Source organism: Nycticebus coucang, chromosome 18 (genome assembly GCF_027406575.1).
Source record: "Nycticebus coucang isolate mNycCou1 chromosome 18, mNycCou1.pri, whole genome shotgun sequence".
NCBI classification, from domain to species: domain Eukaryota; kingdom Metazoa; phylum Chordata; class Mammalia; order Primates; family Lorisidae; genus Nycticebus; species Nycticebus coucang.
The window spans coordinates 42,019,149-42,036,173 of record NC_069797.1 but is presented as its reverse complement, the minus strand read 5'-3'; the positions used below and the strand labels follow the sequence as shown (position 1 = coordinate 42,036,173).

General features: G+C 42.7%; 1 protein-coding gene across 3 annotated transcripts in view; it reads left to right on the top strand.

The window, feature by feature from the left end:
- The first annotated feature begins 2,356 nt into the window (after positions 1-2,356).
- Positions 2,357-17,025, top strand: part of INTS2 (integrator complex subunit 2) — a 69,283-nt gene continuing 54,614 nt past the window's right edge. The window contains exons 1-7 of one of the 3 annotated variants that reach the window (XM_053570022.1): positions 2,357-2,413; positions 5,147-5,453; positions 6,030-6,168; positions 9,879-9,981; positions 11,098-11,211; positions 14,357-14,487; positions 14,732-14,905. In XM_053570022.1, coding sequence (XP_053425997.1) covers positions 5,158-5,453; positions 6,030-6,168; positions 9,879-9,981; positions 11,098-11,211; positions 14,357-14,487; positions 14,732-14,905 — 957 coding nt within the window. In that variant the 5' untranslated portion in view covers positions 2,357-2,413; positions 5,147-5,157. Of the gene's footprint in view, positions 2,414-3,030; positions 3,182-5,146; positions 5,454-6,029; positions 6,169-9,878; positions 9,982-11,097; positions 11,212-14,356; positions 14,488-14,731; positions 14,906-17,025 lie in introns of those variants that run through there. The other 2 variants (XM_053570023.1, XM_053570021.1) reach the window with 2 other exon arrangements.

Genomic DNA, 17,025 nt, shown 5'->3' with positions numbered 1-17,025 from the left:
CAACCGCCCTGGCCAGCTAACCAACAATGACAACTGCAACAAAAAATAAGCAGGTGTTGTGGCGGGCGCCTGTGGTCTCAGCTACTTGGGAGGCTGAGGCAGGAAAATCTCTTAAGCCCAAGAGATGGAGGTTGCTGTGAACTGTGACAACATGGCACTCTACCGAGGGTGACATAGTGAGACTCTGTCTCAAAAAAGAAAAAAAATCATCATTTAGGTTAGCCAGGATGGGTGACTCTGCCTGTCATCCTAGCACTCTGGAAGTACAAGGCAGGAGGATTACTTGAGCTCAGGAATTTGAGACCAGCCTGAGCAAGAGTGAGACTCTGTCTCTACTAAAAATAGAAAAATTAGCCCAGCATGATTTCATGAACTTGTAGTCCAGATACTTAAGAGGCTGATGCAGGAGGATTGCTTGAGCCCAGGAGTTTGAGGTTGCAGTGAACTAGACTGAGGCTATGGAACTCTAGCCTGAGCAACAGAGTGAGACTCTGTCTCAAAAAAAAAAGAATCCTTAATATTAGCTTAAAAATAACAATGTTATACAGTCTGTAATCATTAATTGTGAAATCAATTTTAGTGTGTAGTGACCAGCAATTAAAAAAAGTTAAATAATACAAATGTGTATTTCATAAAATGAAAGTATGTGTATTTCATAAAATGTTTCCATATAAATGTGTGTATATCTATTATATATTTAGATAGTATATAAATTCATAAGTTTATTGCATATGTATACATAACATTTACATTCGTGGATATATGCATATGTGTGTTCTGGGTCATAATGTGAAATGTTTTACTGTGGTTGGGTGGAAAAATTTTTAGAAATACTTTAACATTTACATACATTACAGTGATTTCTGATTTTTTTTTTTTTTGAGACAGTATCACTTTGTTGCCCTTGGTAGAGTGCTGTGGAGTCATAGCTCACAGCTATGACTTACCTCAGCCTCTCAAATGGATTAGATATTTTTTAGATACTAATATCTAAATGGATTAGATATATTTTAGATACTAATGCTGGGATTCTAGAACTTCAGCTTCCGCTACTGTCCACCTCAAATTCTTGAGCTCAAGCGATTCTCTTGCCTCAGTCTCCCCAATAGCTGGGACTACAGGCACCTGCCACAATGCCCAGCTATTTTTAGAGACTGGGTCTTGTTCTTGCTCTTGAACCTGTGAGCTCAGGCAATCCACCGGCCTCGGCCTCCCAGAGTGCTAGGATTACATGCGTGAGCCACTGCGCCCGACCTTGTGATTTCTGATCTTTGATGTTGAAAGCCAAAACTTATTTTTACAGAGATTATCCATCTGTCAAAGCCCTGGAAACTTTAAAGTACTCCATCTCGGACGGCGTGAGGTGGCTCACGTCTGTAATCCCAGCACTTGGAAGGTGGAGGCGGGTGGATTGCCTGAGTTTACAAGTTCAAGACCAGCCTGAAGGTGACCAAGTGAGATTCTGTCTACAAAATAAATAAATAAAGTATTGTGTCTCTAAAATATGTTTGTTTTCCGCTCTTAGCGTAATATCTGGTAAACAGGTGACAAATACATGTTGATTGATCCAAGAACAAGAAATAGTAGGAAGATACACAGTTTCCGTAACGTTCGTGTGCGGTTTAAAATATAAACTACAAATCGCACACGAAATTTATGGACACCCTGTATAAACTAGCGGTTTTTCTCGTGATCAGACTTCTTTTGAGAAGTTGTTGAACGTTTCAGACTCCTCTTTCCAGAAGTGACAAGAACTCATCTATTGGCCCTCTGAGGATTCACAGACCCTAATTTAAGAACCCGGTAAAGTTAAAGGCTCTTTAACTTCTGACAGTGGGTGTGTGAGGTCGCGAGCCTAAGATTTTGGATTAGATTACTTTTTTTCTCTTTTGGGACAGAGTCTCACTTTGTCACCCTCGGTAGAGTGCGTGGCATCACAGCTCACAGCAACCTTCAACTCTTGGGCTTAAGCGATTCTCTTGCCTCAGCCTCCCAAATGGATTAGATATTTTTTAAATTCTACTGGTCTTGGGATTCTAGAACTTCAGCTTCCGCTACTGTCCAAGAATAGTGGGAACATCTTTAACATTTTCTTTACACACTTTGGTATTTCAATGCCGTGATGATCCTGTGATGATGAAACTGACGCTCTGAGGGGCTTAGTGATTTATCTAAAAGGACACAGCTGGTAGGCTCTACAAAAGAGACTAGAATCAACTTTCTCAATTTTCAGAGATGAAATTGGGCAGGACAAACACGCGGGAGGAAGGGGCGGGGCCGCGCACGCGCACCGCTGCGACGGTGCGGACGTCTGTGGGTTTCCTTTAGCAGCTAGCCTTGCTCAGTCCAGTACGGTGGCCGGCGGGAGTCAGACGCTGGGGATGAATGAAGGCGCTGGGTGCAGGTTGAAAAGGTCGCTTCCGCTTTCCCCTCCTTCCAGTCCGGTTCTACCTTTGTGCGGGCTGCCCGTCTTGCCCCCTCGTATCGACAACCCGGTTGGTCCCGGCGTCTGACTTCTTGGTGCCCGAGTCAACTCAGGGCACAGCTCGGGTTTGGGGATCCGGATTATCGCCTAGGCCCAACTTCGGGCCGCGCTCTCCATTTCTGCTGCGTCCCGCCTCCAGGACGCGGAGTCCGGTTGGGGTCCCGTAAGGGGGTGGATCTTAAGGTATGACGCGTTCGCCTCTTAGACCCCAGCGCGTCCATGTTGGCAACTCCTGGACTTTCTCAGCCTGAGGGACCTGTTGGTTGTTGTTACGCCCAGGGCGAGACGTATGAGCTCACTGGTCTTGGCACTTCTGTTCTATCAGCCCGCCCCTCTGTTAAAAGACCAGCTCCTCCTGCTTGAAAACAGAATATCTGCCCACAGCTCTTACCCACGGTTCTGTTAGTCGGTCTTAAGAGGGGATGGTTTTGGCTACCTGTACACTGCCTTTTTGTTTATTTGCTTTTTGTAACTTTGATTACTTCTCAAGGTAGAGAAGTGCCCAAGTGGGACTTTACTTTCTCTCTTTCCATAGCACCTAGACATCTGCTTTTTACCCACTAACACAGAGGACATTGGATAGTGTTGTGGTCCCCAGAGCGTGGTAGCTGACTTTGCTTCTGTCTGGTATTTCCACCGACTCATGGAGGGGGAGGAGGGGAGAGAAGAAGCCCAATGCTTCTTTACGTATGTTGGGTAGGTATGTGAGATTAAAGGGATATGGAAGAGGAGCCTTCTTAACTGGTGACCATTCATTTACTGTTATTCACATTTTGTGGTGCGCGAATGGCTAGTGGAGAAAGACTTGGATTGGGATTTAGTAGATGAAGATTCAGCCTTGGATTGTGCCACTAACTAGTAATATTACTTTGAGCCTAGTACTTCGTGTCTTTGGGCTTCTTTGTTTGTTAAATAAGAGTGTTAGAGCAGAAGATTCCTGAGGCTGGAAGAGATTACCATACTTTCTCAGTGTTCAAAAGGCAGTGGAAACCAACACAGAGAAGACTTGTCTTTAATTGTGCCAGGAATTTGCTAACCTGTTTTTCAGGTGTTTTTAAAAAAAGAGGGATGAGGTGGCGCACACCTACAATCGTAGCACTCTGGGAGGCCGAGAGGTGGGTGGATTGCCCTGGGCTCACAGGTTCACAGGCTGAGCAAGAGAGACCCTCATCTCTAAAAATAGCTGGGGGTTGTGGCTGTAGGTGTAGTCCCAGCTACTTGGGAGGCTGAGGCAACAGAATCGCTTGAGCCCAAGTGTTGGAGGTTGCTGTGAGCTATGACATGATAGCACTCTAAGGAGGGTGACAAAGTGAGACTCTGTCTCAAAAAAAAAAGAAAGAGGGATCATCATATATATGGAAGTTATACCCCTTTCTTTCCCTCCTTCCCTTCCTTCCTTCCTTCTTTCCTCTCTTTTCTTTCCTTTTTTATTGTTTTGAGACAGAGTTTCACTGTGTCGCCCTCTGTAGGGTGCTGTGGCGTCTCAGCTCACAGCAACCTCAAACTCTTGGGCTTAAGCGATTCTCTTGCCTCAGCCTCCCAAGTAGCTGGGACTAGAGGCGCCTGCCACAATGCCTGGCTATTTGTTTGTTGTTATTATTTTTTTATTTTTTTTGAGATAGAGTCTCACTTTATGGCCCTCAGTAGAGTGCCATGGCATCACACAGCTCACAGCAACCTCCAACTCCTGGGCTTAAGCGATTCTCTTGCCTCAGCCTCCGGAGTAGCTGGGACTACAGGCGCCTGCCACAACGCCTGGCTATTTTTTTTTGGTTGCAGTTCAGCTGGGGCCTGGTTTGAACTGGCCACCCTTGGTACATGGGGCCTCCGCTTAACCAACTGAGCCACAGGCGCCACCCGTTTGTTGTTATTGTTGTTGTCATTGTCTTTTAGTAGGCCTGGGCCAGATTTGAACCCACTAGCTGTGGTGCGGATGGCTAGCGCCCTAACCACTGAGCAACAGGCACCAAGCCTGTACCGTAACTTTCTTTCTTCTTTGTTTTTTTTTTAAGAGACGGAGTCTCACTCTGTGACCCTTGGTAGAGTACTGTGGTGTCACAGCTCACAGCAACTTCCAGTTCCTGGCCTTAGGCGATTCTCTTGCCTTAGCCTCCTGAGTAGCTGGGACTATAGGCACCTGCCACAATGCCGGGCTACTTTTTGTTGCAGTTTGGCTGGGGCTGGGTTCGAACCTGCCACCCCCTGGTATATGGGGCTGGCGCTCTACTCACTGAGCCACAGGTGCCCCCTCCTCTTTTTTTTTTTTTTTTTTAGTCTCACTTTATTGCCCTTGGTAGAGTGCTGTGGCGTCCCAGCTCACAGGAATCTCCAACTCCTGGGCTTAGACGATTCTCTTGCCTTCCTCTCCTGAGTAGCTGGAACTACCGGTGCCTGTCACAATGCCTGGCTATTTTTTTTTTTTAAATTATTTATTTATTTATTTGGCCGGGGCTGGGTTTGAACCCGCCACCTCCGGCATATGGGACCGGCGCCCTACCCGCTGAGCCACAGGCGCCGCCCATGCCCGGCTATTTTTTGTTGCAGTTTTGGCTGGGGCTGTGTTCAAACCCGCTACCCTCGGATTATGGGGCCAGTGCCCTACCCACTGAGCCACAGGTGCCGCCCATATACCCTAACTTTGATTTGTATTTTTACCATTAGGATCAATAGGGATGATGACTGAGTGTACAAGCCTTCAGTTTGTCAGCCCTTTTGCTTTCGAGGCAATGCAGAAAGTGGATGTTGTTCGCCTGGCGTCTTTAAGTGATCCAGAATTGAGACTTCTCCTACCATGCTTGGTGCGGATGGCACTTTGTGCTCCTGCTGACCAGAGCCAAAGCTGGGCTCAGGATAAAAAACTGATCCTTCGCCTTCTCTCTGGAGTGGAAGCTGTCAACTCCATTGTTGCATTGTTGTCTGTGGACTTTCATGCTTTAGAGCAGGATGCCAACAAAGAACAGCAGCTTAGGTAATGTCGTGTTATATACTGTGTGGATTAGAATTTACTTGGATTTGTCAAAGAATAGGGAATCAGATGTTTTCCCAAGCTTTCAGAACTGCCCCAGAAAAGATACTACTTAAATCTTTTCTATTTATGGTTAAAGTTCTCGGATCTTTTGAATTCCGTATTATAACGTGTCTAGAGAAGTCTGGCCATGTACTGTTAAACTTGGGCTAAGCTAATCAGGCCAGTTACTCTCAATGGAAGGTGGGTAGGGTAACTTCCCCTAGATTAGAGGGATTTATTGGAATCAGTTGGGAAGCTTTTTAATCTCACATCGATTCCCAGAGATTCTGGGCAGATGTTAATGTGCTTCACTGCCCATTAGAAATCTAATAGTAAGCCATTGTTATTAATGGAAGTGGATACATAGGTTACAAATTGCTGAAATAGGAAACTGAAATAGTATTCCAGAAATAATAGAGAACATGTAGAATGTATACATTTCTTTTGTAGATTATTTCAGTAAAAGATAATTTTTATGCAGTTATTTCCATACCAGTTTCCTTGTAATTGCTGTTTTTACATGTTTTACTTCATTAGGCATAAACTTGGAGGAGGCAGTGGAGAGAGCATCCTAGTATCACAGCTTCAGCACGGACTGACATTAGAGTTTGAACACAGTGATTCACCTCGCCGATTGCGTCTTGTGCTTAGTGAACTGCTGGCAATTATGAACAAGGTGCATTTCTTTTAACTACAGCTTCAGTATGCATGGTCTGATGTCTGCATATAGAAAAGTAGACAGAGGCAAGAAGTCAGGCTGGTTGCATCCTCTTCTATTTTATATATATATATATATATATATATTTTTTTTTTTTAGAAACAGTCTCACTTTATTGCCCTCAGTAGAGTGCTGTGGCGTCACAGCCCACAGCAACCTCCAACTACCTGGGCTTAGGCAATTCTCCTGCTTCAGCCTCCTGAGTATTTTTTGTTACAGCTATTTTTTGTTACTGTAACGGCTATTTTTTTGTTACAGTTTGGCCAGGGCCAGGTTTGAACCTGCCACCCTTGGTATATGTGACTGGCATCCTACCCACTGAGCCACAGACGCCGCCCATATATTTCTAATTTGATAAATGTTTTCTTTTCAAAGGCTGAAAGGATATTAAAAAAGCCTGTCTAAAAGGATTTCTTTCTCTTCTAGACCAGCCTGAGCCAGAGCAAGACCTGGTCTTGAAAAATAGCTGGGCATTGTGGCGGGCGCCTGTAGTCCTAGCTACTTGGGAGGCTGAGGCAAGAGAATTGCTTAAGCCCAAGAGTTGGAGGTTGCTGTGAGCTGTGACGCTACAGTACTTTACTGAGGATCATATAGTGAGACTGTGTCTCAAAAAAAAAAAAAAAGGATGACTTATATGAGATTAGGGCCAGAGTTTCAGAGGCAAAAGTTATTGACTGTTAGAATTTTAGGGTCAGTAAATTTATAGTAAATCAAGTTTAGGTTTTTTTTTTTTTATTTGTTTTGAGCAGGATTTTGCTCTATTGCCCTAGGCTGGAGTACAGTGGTACAATTATAGCTCACTGTAACCTTGAACTTCTGGGCTCTAGGGATCTTCCCAACTCACCCTTCTGAGTAGCTAGAACTACAGACACACACCACCATGCCCAGCTCATTATATCTTACAAAGATGGGATATTGTTTTGTTGCCCAGGCTGGTCTCGAAACTCCTGGCCTCAGAGAATCCTCCTGCCTTGGCCTCCCAAAGTATAGAGGTTATAGGCTTGAGCTACTATGCCCTACCTAGTTATTAGTTATGGACAAAAAAGACTAAATTCCATTTCCAAAGAAAATACTGGTAGTAGCGTTTTAGGTGGTTTCAGGTAGTTTTTATACTATATTAAAAATCTCTATAAAATTTCTATCACAAATAATAATTTTCTTCTTTTTTCTGTTGTACTTTTAAATTTAAACAAAAGATTTTCCTACATCATTTTCTTTTTTTTTGAAACAGAGTCTCACTATGTTGCCCTTGGTAGAGTGCCATGGTGTCTCAGCTCACAGCAACCTCCAACTCTTGGGCTTAAGCAATTCTCTTGCCTCAGCAGCTGGGGCTACAGGTGCTCCCCACAACGCCTGGCTATTTTTTTTTGTTGTTGTAGTTGTTGTTGTTTGGCAGGCCTGGGCTGAGTTTGAACCCGCCATCCCTGGTGTATGTGGCTGGCACCCTAACTGCTGCGCTCCAGGAGCTGAGCCCCTACATTTTTTTTCTTAGTACTTCTAGTAAAATAAGTTACCCTGATGGCTGTAATAAAGTAAGTGACCTTTCTGTTCTGGGAGGTTTATGATTTTTCAGTTTAGCATACTTTATATTTTATATTCTTTGTTGCCCTGAGAGACATGGCATCAGGCTAATTCACAGCAACCTCAGACTTCTGGGTCCAAGAGATCCTTTTGTCTCTCAAGTAGCTGGGACCACGGTGCCAGCCACAATGCCCAGCCACTTTTTCTGTTTTTAGTAGAAACGGGGTCTCACTCACTCTTGCTGAGGTTGGTTTTGTACTCCTGAGCCCAAGCAATCCTCCTGCCTTTGCCTCCTAAAGTACAAGCATAATAGGTGTGAGACATAATGCCCTACCAAGCATTTTTTATTACGTGGTAAATATGGTGATGAAACTACTGTAGAAAATTTTCAAAATTAGCAGGGGCCGGGTGCAGTGGCTCACGCCTGTAATCCTAGCATTCTGGGAGGCCGAGGCAGGTTGATTGCTTGAGCTCAGGAGTTTGAGACCAGCCTGAGCAAAAGTGAGAGCCCATCTCTACTAAAAATAGAAAAACTGAGGCAAGAGGATCGCTTGAGCCCCAGTTGGAGGTTGCTGTGAGCTATGACGTCACAGCACTCTACCCAGGGTAACAGTTTGAGACTCCTGTCTCAAAAAAAAAAAGTAAGAAAAGAGTTCATTCATAACTGAACATGAATATGTATTTGTTAATGTTGCCTTACGTTTGTAGTTTTGAGCTTTTTTAAGCCACAGCTTATATAGGTAGCATTCTTAGTTTATTTCCTTGGTTTGCTTTATCCTTTATTTCTATTATTATTATTATTCTTATTTTTTGAAACAGTTTTATTATGTCACCCTCGGTAGAGTGCTATGGCATCACAGCTCACAGCAACCTCCAACTCTTGGGCTTAAGCGGTCTCCCAACTAGCTGGGACTACAGGTGCCCGCCACAATGCCCGGCTATTTTTTGTTGCAGTTGTTGCTACGGGCGCTGAGCCTATCTTTTAATTCTAGATGTCTCTAAATATTTAGCTAGAAATCAATTCTTGAGACTGATATTGCCATGTCTGAATAATAATGTGACTGCTATTTATTGTTAACTTGGTTGGAATAGACCAAATACTGCATATTCTGGGCTGGGTGCAGTGGCTCACGCCTGTAATCTTTTTTTTTTTTTTTGTAGAGACAGAGTCTCACTGTACCGCCCTCGGGTAGAGTGCCGTGGCCTCACACAGCTCACAGCAACCTCCAACTCCTGGGCTTAAGCGATTCTCTTGCCTCAGCCTCCCGAGTAGCTGGGACTACAGGCGCCCGCCACAACGCCCGGCTATTTTTTGGTTGCAGTTTGGCCGGGGCTGGGCTTGAACCCGCCACCCTCGGTATATGGGGCTGGTGCCTTACCGACTGAGCCACAGGCGCCGCCCTCTTTTTGTTTTTTTTTTTCTTGAGACAGAGTCTTTGTCGCCCTCAGTAGAGTGCCTGGCGTCACTGCTCACAGCAACCTCTAACTCTTGGGCTCAACTGATTCTCTTGCCTCAGCCTTCCAAGTATCTGGGACTACAGGCACCCACCACCTGGCTATTTTTAGAGAGGAGGTCTTGCTCTGGCTAAGGCTGGTATCGAACTCTTGACCTCAGGTAGTTCACCCGCCTCAGCCTTCTAGAGTGCTAGGATTTTAGGTGTGAGCCACTGCGCCTGGCCACGCCTCTAATCTTAACACTTTGGTAGGCCAAAGTGGGAGGATCCTTTGAGCTCAGATGTTCCAGACCAACCTGAGCAAGAGTGAGACTTGGTCTGTACTAAAAATAAAAAAATTAGCTGGGTGTGTAGCAGACACCTATAATCCTAGCTACTCCAGAGGCTGAGGCAGAAGGATCACTTGTGCCCAGGAGTTTGAGGTTGCCATGAGTTTTTCTGACTCCTTGGCACTCTAGCCTAGGCAAAAGAGTGAAACTAAGAATGCTACCTATATAATTAGAGACTCTGTCTCTAAAAAAATAAAAATAAAAAAAGCAGGAAAAAAATACTGCATATTCTGCTGTAGTGTATTAGTGACATTCTGAGAAACATGATCTGCGAGCTTAACAAATAATTATACAAATAAGCTTTAACTCATTACCTGAGATTAACAGAGTTCATGTCTTTTTTCTTTCTTTTTTTTTTTTTAAGGTGTCTGAGTCCAATGGAGAATTTTTTTTAAAGTCTTCTGAGCTCTTTGAGAGTCCAGTCTATTTGGAGGAAGCTGCAGATGTACTTTGTATTTTACAAGCAGGTACTGTACTAAGTGTTAAGATACATTTTCTTCTTTTGCTTTTTTTTTTTTTCTTTTGAGACAGAGTCTCGCTGTGTTGTCCAGGCCAGGGTGCTGAAGCATCAGCCTAGCTGAATTTAAGCAATCTTCCTGCCTCAACCTACTTAGGAGGGGTTGAGGGACCTGGGATGACAGGCACCCACCATAATGCCCAGACAAGTTTTCAATTTTTAGTAGCCTCATTCTTGCTCAGGCTGGTGTGGAACTCCTGAGCTCAAGTGATCTTCCTGCCTTGGCCTCCCAGATTGCTAGAAGAGGTGTGAGCTGCCAGGCCAGGCCAGTTCATTTCATACATAGTTTCTTGTTAAGTGATATTAATGTGTAACTACTAAGATGGGATGCTCTGTTATTTTTACAGGTCATCTAATGGGTATGTACCTTAAAAGTTTAAGTGAAAAATAGATACTAGTAGAATAATGATTAAGTAAATTATTTATTTCCATAGTATGGTATATTGTACAGATATTAAAATGATATACATGTATATTTGATTTAATGATTCTAGTGATTTTTAATGATTTTGGAAAATGTTTAAACTGTGTTAAATGAAAAAAGCAAAGGACAAAGTGGTAATTAGAGTATAATCCCAGTTTTGTTAAAAGTTAAGGTAAAAACAATACCTATGGGAATTAAAATATTTTATGTTATTGACTTGGAGTGACGGGATTAGATCTGATTTTAATTTTCTTCTTTGTACATTTTTACGTTTTTCAGATTCTTTATAATAGGTATGTATGATAGAAATGAAAGAGGACATAAAATTATAATACAAAGATTTTCATGAAACTGTTTAGATCTTCCAATAACAGGGGTCTATGTTGTGCAGTCCAGTATAGTAGCCACTAGCTGCACGTGGCTATGAATTACTTGTAATGTGGCTAGTGTGACTGAAGAACTGAACTACTTTGAATTTTGTTTAATAGGCACATGTGGCTAGTTGCTGTCTTACTGGGTAGCTCGAGTATGAAAAGAAAGTACTTTTATTTAATTGCTTTTTGATGACACATGTGGAGTGCCAAAAGATGTTTAATGCAATGAAATATCAGTTTTTAATAGTAATGCTTTGTTTTCTTGTAGAGCTCCCTTCCTTACTTCCTATAGTCGATGTCGCTGAAGCCTTGCTGCATATTAGAAATGGTGCCTGGTTCTTGTGTCTCTTGGTGGCCAATGTTCCTGATAGTTTTAATGAAGGTAAATATAATTAAGAAAAATAGGATATTGGAAGAGGTTTGCTTGAGCAGGTATAGAATCTAATTTTTTGAACTAAGAAGAAACATTTATGGGATTTTATTTGAGATTCTGTCTTTTGAAAGCTTATTAGTACAGATTTATTGTAGAAATATTGAGTTTAGAGATTTAAAAATTGGTTGACATTGCAGTCTAATTATAGTGAGTGTGTAGCAAAAATAATTTTTTTTGCTATTAGTCAGTAGTGCTGTAATATGACAATAAAAAGTGCCAAGAAACTAAGACGCCATCTTTATGCTCAGGGAGCAAAGGGGAAGAAATACGTCCATGAAATAGCCAGAGAGAAATATTAGATATATATAACCAGAAATACCAACTGTGAGACCATTGTTTAACCATATTGCTGTTAGTCTGCAGAAAAGTGTAGGGTAGGAATTGAGAAAAAGCAACTAAAAATTTTCATCTTTATTGTATACTTGTAGTGATTGAAGATTATTGTTTGGGTATGGGTGATATAAATAGAAATAGCATTTGTCAAGCGAGGTAAATTGTGAATTGGGAGCTGGGGGGTATACCAAAGCACTGGATCTAGGGTCGTAATTCCTGACTTGGTCACTCATTGTGTGACCTCCATCAAGATACTTAACTTCTGGCTTGGTGCCTGTAGCGCAGTGGCTCGGGTGCCAGCCATATACACTGGGCTGGCAGGTTTGAACCCAGCCAGTGCCTGGCACACAGCAGTGACAACTACAACAAAAAAATAGCTGGGTGTTGTGGTGGGTGCCTGTAGTCCCAGCTACTTGGGAGGCTGAGGCAAGAGAATCGCTTAAGCCCAAGAGTTAAGAGGTTGCTGTGAGCTGTGATGTGGAGGATGACATAGTGAGACTCTGTCTCCAAAAAAAAAAAAAGATACTTCTTATCTGTTTTTTTTTTTTTGGAGACAGAGTCTCATTTTGTCGCTCTTGGTAGAGTGCTATGCTATGACATCACAGCTCATGGCAACCTCTAAGCTCTTGGGCTTAGGCCATTCTCTTGCCTCAGCCTCCTGAGTAGCTGGGACTGCAGGCGCCCACTGCAACGCCCGGCTATTTTTTGTTGCAGTTTGGCTGGGGCTGGGTTTGAACCCACCACCCTCGGTATATGGGGCTGGCGCCCTACTCATTGAGCTCCGAGCGCTGCCCAATTTCTCATCTGTTAAATGGAGATAGTGATAATACAATTTCCCTTACTTTTCTAAGAGATTTATTAATTATCTTTGTAAATGGTTCTTTGTAAACTGTGTCCCAGCTAATTTTCTGCCAATTTGTCCTGTCAGTTACTGAGAGAGAGGAGCATTGATGTCTCCTAATGTAATTGTGGATTTGTCTGTTTTCCTTTTCTTTCAGTTTTTGCTTCATGTAATTTGAAGTTCTGTTACTGGGGTCATATATATTTAGTTTTATTTATTTATTTATTTTTTGTGGTTTTTGGCTGGGGCTGGGTTTGAACCCGCCACCTCTGGCATATGGGACCGGCGCCCTACTCCTTGAGCCACAGGCGCTGCCCAATATATTTAGGATTGTTAAATCTTTTTGATGAATTCAGCTTTTTTTCCCACTATGAAATACACTTCTTTATCTAGTAATATTCCTTCTTTTGAAGTCTGTCTCCTTTATCTGAGAAGTACAGCCATGTCATCATTCTTATGTGTTCAGTTAGTGTTTGCATGGTATATGTATTTCTTCATCTTTTCATTTTTAGTCTAACAGTTTATTGAAGGTGGATTTCTTGTGGGCAGGAATATTTGGGTCTTGTTTTTTGGTAATCTAGTGACAGTCTCTGTCATTTAGTTGGAGTGTTTAGACTACATACACAGACCATTTAATGCAATTATTGTGGTGTTAGGTTTAAGTCTGTCACTTTATTATTGTTTTCTATTTGTTCCCTTTTTCCTCTTGTCCTTTGTGCTGCTGTTGTCATAATAGATTTTACTCCTACATGTGTTATAAACCTTACAGTACATTGTTATTACCTTTGCTCTAAACATTTAGATTGTAAACTTTAAAAGGAGAGGGGGAAGAAAGTCTTTCTTTATCTATGTATTTGCCATTTTTGGTGCTTTTTTCCCCTTTATTTAGCTCTGTATTTCCATCTGGTTACTCCTTAGCTTGAAGAACTTCGTTTCTTTTCTTTTTGAAATTAGGTTTCATGTTGCCCAGGCTGGTCTCAAACTCTCCGGCTCAAGTGATCTTCCTGCCCCAAGTGATCGTCCTCTTTTAGCCTCTTGAGTAGCTGGCATTACAGTACATGCTACTGTGGCCAGCTCACCTTTATTTTATATTTTTATTTATTTTTTTATTGAGACAGAGTCTCACTTTGTCACCCTTGGTAGAGTGCTGTGACGTCATAGCTCACAGCAACCTCAAACTCTTGGGCTCAAGCAATTCTTTTGCCTCAGCCTCCCTAGTAGCTGGGTCTACCAGTGCCCACCACAGTGCTCAGCTATTTTGTTGTTGTTGTTGTTGTTTGGCAGGCCCGGTCGGCTTTGAACCCACCAGCCCTGCAGCATGTGGTTGGTGCCCTAAGCACTGAGCTGCGGGCGCCCAGCCTCACCTTTAGTTTTTGCTGGCAACAAATTTTCCTAGCTCTTTTGATCTGGAAAAACCCTCATTTTCGAAACATATTTTCACTGGGCATAAAGTTTTAGGGTGACATTTTCTTTTAGCTGTTTAAATTCTATTGTCTACAGTGATTTTTATCTCTGTTCCTCTGTAATGCTTCACCACCACCCCCTGCCCCCGGCTATTTTTTTTTTTTTTTTAATTTCTTCTGGCTACTGTTAAGATTTTCTCTTTATCAATAGTTTTCAGAAATTTGATTATGATGTCTCTTGGTATTTTCTTTTTTCTTGTATTTGTCTGCTTGGGGTTAATTGAGCATCTGGGTTTATAGTTTTCATTAAATTTGGGGAAATTTCTTCAAATTTATTTTTGTCTTTTACGCCTTTATCTCTCTGAGACTATAATTACAGGTATGTTTGTGATATTGTTGCACAGGTTACTATTTGTTTTGCAGTGTTTTTAGGTTCCCTGATTTTTTCTTCTATAGTGTCTGTCCTGCATAAATTATTAGTTCTCAAGGCTGAACAAAATGGTTTATATCATCTTAGTTTGTAGGGGCCTGATTAAAAATGGAGAACGACAAGATGAAGAAAGTCTTGGAGGAAGGCGCAGGACAGATGCCTTACGCTTCTTGTGTAAAATGAATCCTTCTCAGGCCCTCAAGGTCCGAGGCATGGTGGTAAGAGATCATATTGTTTTTATAAGACAGAGGCCTTTATATTAGGACTAAGAACTATTCCAAGGTGGTTTTAGCATCTTGGTGAGATTTGGAATTTTAAGTATATACTGGATGTATTATTTTCCTTTTGATTCTTATATTTTGTCAGATTTCTGCTTCTAAACATTAGATACTTTAGATTTTGGAGCTTTCTGGCCCATTTCCATAAGATTCTGAATTCAATTTATTTTCCTTGCTGTGTTAGGTGGAGGAGTGCCACTTGCCAGGCCTTGGTGTGGCTTTGACATTGGATCATACTAAAAATGAAGCTTGTGAAGATGGAGTGAGTGACTTGGTTTGTTTTGTTAGTGGTTTGCTTCTTGGAACAAATGCGAAAGTCCGGACTTGGTTCGGAACTTTTATCCGTAATGGACAGCAGGTGAGGGTTATATATCTATACAGGCTAAGGATCAGGATATTTTAACAATTAACCAAAAGATGAAGAAACACTTTTGGAATGATGTCATTAGATTAGCAGTTTTCAAACTTTGTAGTTTCAGGGACCTCCTTACATTTTTATAAATCACTGAGAATTCCAATGAGCTTTCGTTTATGTGACTACTTTTTGCTATTGGTATTTACCACATTAGAAATTAAAACCAGGGCAGCGCCCGTGGCTCAAAGGGGTAGGGCGACGGCCCCATATGCTGGAGGTGGTGGGTTCAAACCCAGCTCTGGCCAAAAACTGCAAAAAATAAAAAAATTAAGGGCGGCACCTGTGGCTCAGTGAGTAGGGCGCCGGCCCCATATGCCGAGGGTGGCGGGTTCAAACCCAGCCCCGGCCAAACTGCAACAAAAAAATAGCTGGGCGTTGTGGCGGGCGCCTGTAGTCCCAGCTGCTCGGGAGGCTGAGGCAAGAGAATCGCGTAAGCCCAAGAGTTAGAGGTTGCTGTGAGCCGTGTGACGCCACAGCACTCTACCCGAGGGCGGTACAGTGAGACTCTGTCTCTACAAAAAAAAAAAAAAATAAAAATAAAAAAAAAATAAAAAAATTAAAACCAAGTATTTTGAAATATTTATTTAGTTAATTTAGAAATAACATCTGGGCGTGATGGCACACACCGTAGTTACGTTTACCTGGGAGGCTAAGGCAGGAGGATCACTTGAGTTCTGGAATATGAGGCTGTAGTATGCCTGTAAATGCCCATTGCATTCCATTTGGGTAACATAGTGAGACCTTGTCTTAAAAAAAAAAATGATAAAAACAATAACCATGTTGCCTCAGCGCCTGTAGCACAGTGGTTACTGTGCTGGCCACATGTAACAAGGGTGGCGGGTTTGAACCTGGCCCAGGCCAGCTAAACAACAGTGACACCTGCAACAAAAAATAGCCAGGTGATGTGGTGGGCGCCTGTAGTCCCAGCTGCTTGGGAGGCTGAGGCAAGAGAATTGCTTAAGCCCAAGTGTTTGAGGTTGCTGTGAGCTGTGACGCCATAGCACTGTACCGAGGGCAACATAGTGAGACTCTGTCTGAAAACGACAACAACAAAAAAAACAAACAAAAAAAATAACCATGTTAAAGGTGAATATAACATTTTTTTTTTTTTTTTTTGAGACAGTCTCAGTTTGTCACCCTCGGTAGAGTGCTGTGGTGTCACACCTCACAGCAACCTCAAACTGTTGGGCTCAAGTGATCTTTTTGCCTCAGCCTCCCAAGTAGCTGGGACGATAAGTGCCTGCCACTGTGTTTAGAGTCAGGGTCTTTCTCTTGCCCAGGCTGGTCTCCAACTCCTGAAATCAAGCAGTTCCCCCTCCCTTGGTATCTCAGGGTGCTAGGATTACAGGCATGAACCACTGTTCCGGTTGTACGTATTTTTAATGAAAAATAACTGTTTTCCCAAACAAAAAAAATTTAATGAGAAGAATGGTATTGTTTTATTACTTTTTTTGTCAAATCTCTTCAATGTCTGGCTTGATAGAAGCCCTTGGAAAGTTGCACTGTATACTCGTGAGTGAATGAGATAGAAAATGGCAGATAATGTTTTATTATTATTATTATTATTTTGAGACAGAGCTGAAGGCTGTCACCCTGGGTAGAGTGCCGTGGCATCACAGCTTACAGTAACCTCCAACTCCTGGGCTCAAGCAATTCTCCTGCCTCTGCCTCCCAAGTAACTGGGCCTACCCGCGCCCGCCACAACACCTGGCTATTTTTTGATTGCAGCCATTGTTGTTTGGTGGGCCCGGGCTGGATTCGAATCCACCAGTTCAGGTGTATGTGGCTGGCGCCTTAGCTGCTTAAGCCACAGGCGCCGATCCTTTAGTATTATTATTATTATCATTTTTTTTTTGAGACAGAGCCTCAAGCTGTGTGTAGAGTGCTGTGGCATCACAGCTCACAGCAACCTCCAACTCCTGGGCTCAAGCAATTCTCCTGCCTTCTCCTCCCAAGTAGCTGGGACTACAGGCGCCCGCCACAACGCCCAGCTATTTTTTGGTTATAGCCATCGTTGTTGTTTGGTGGACCAGGGCTGGATTTGAACCCGCCAGCCCAGGTGT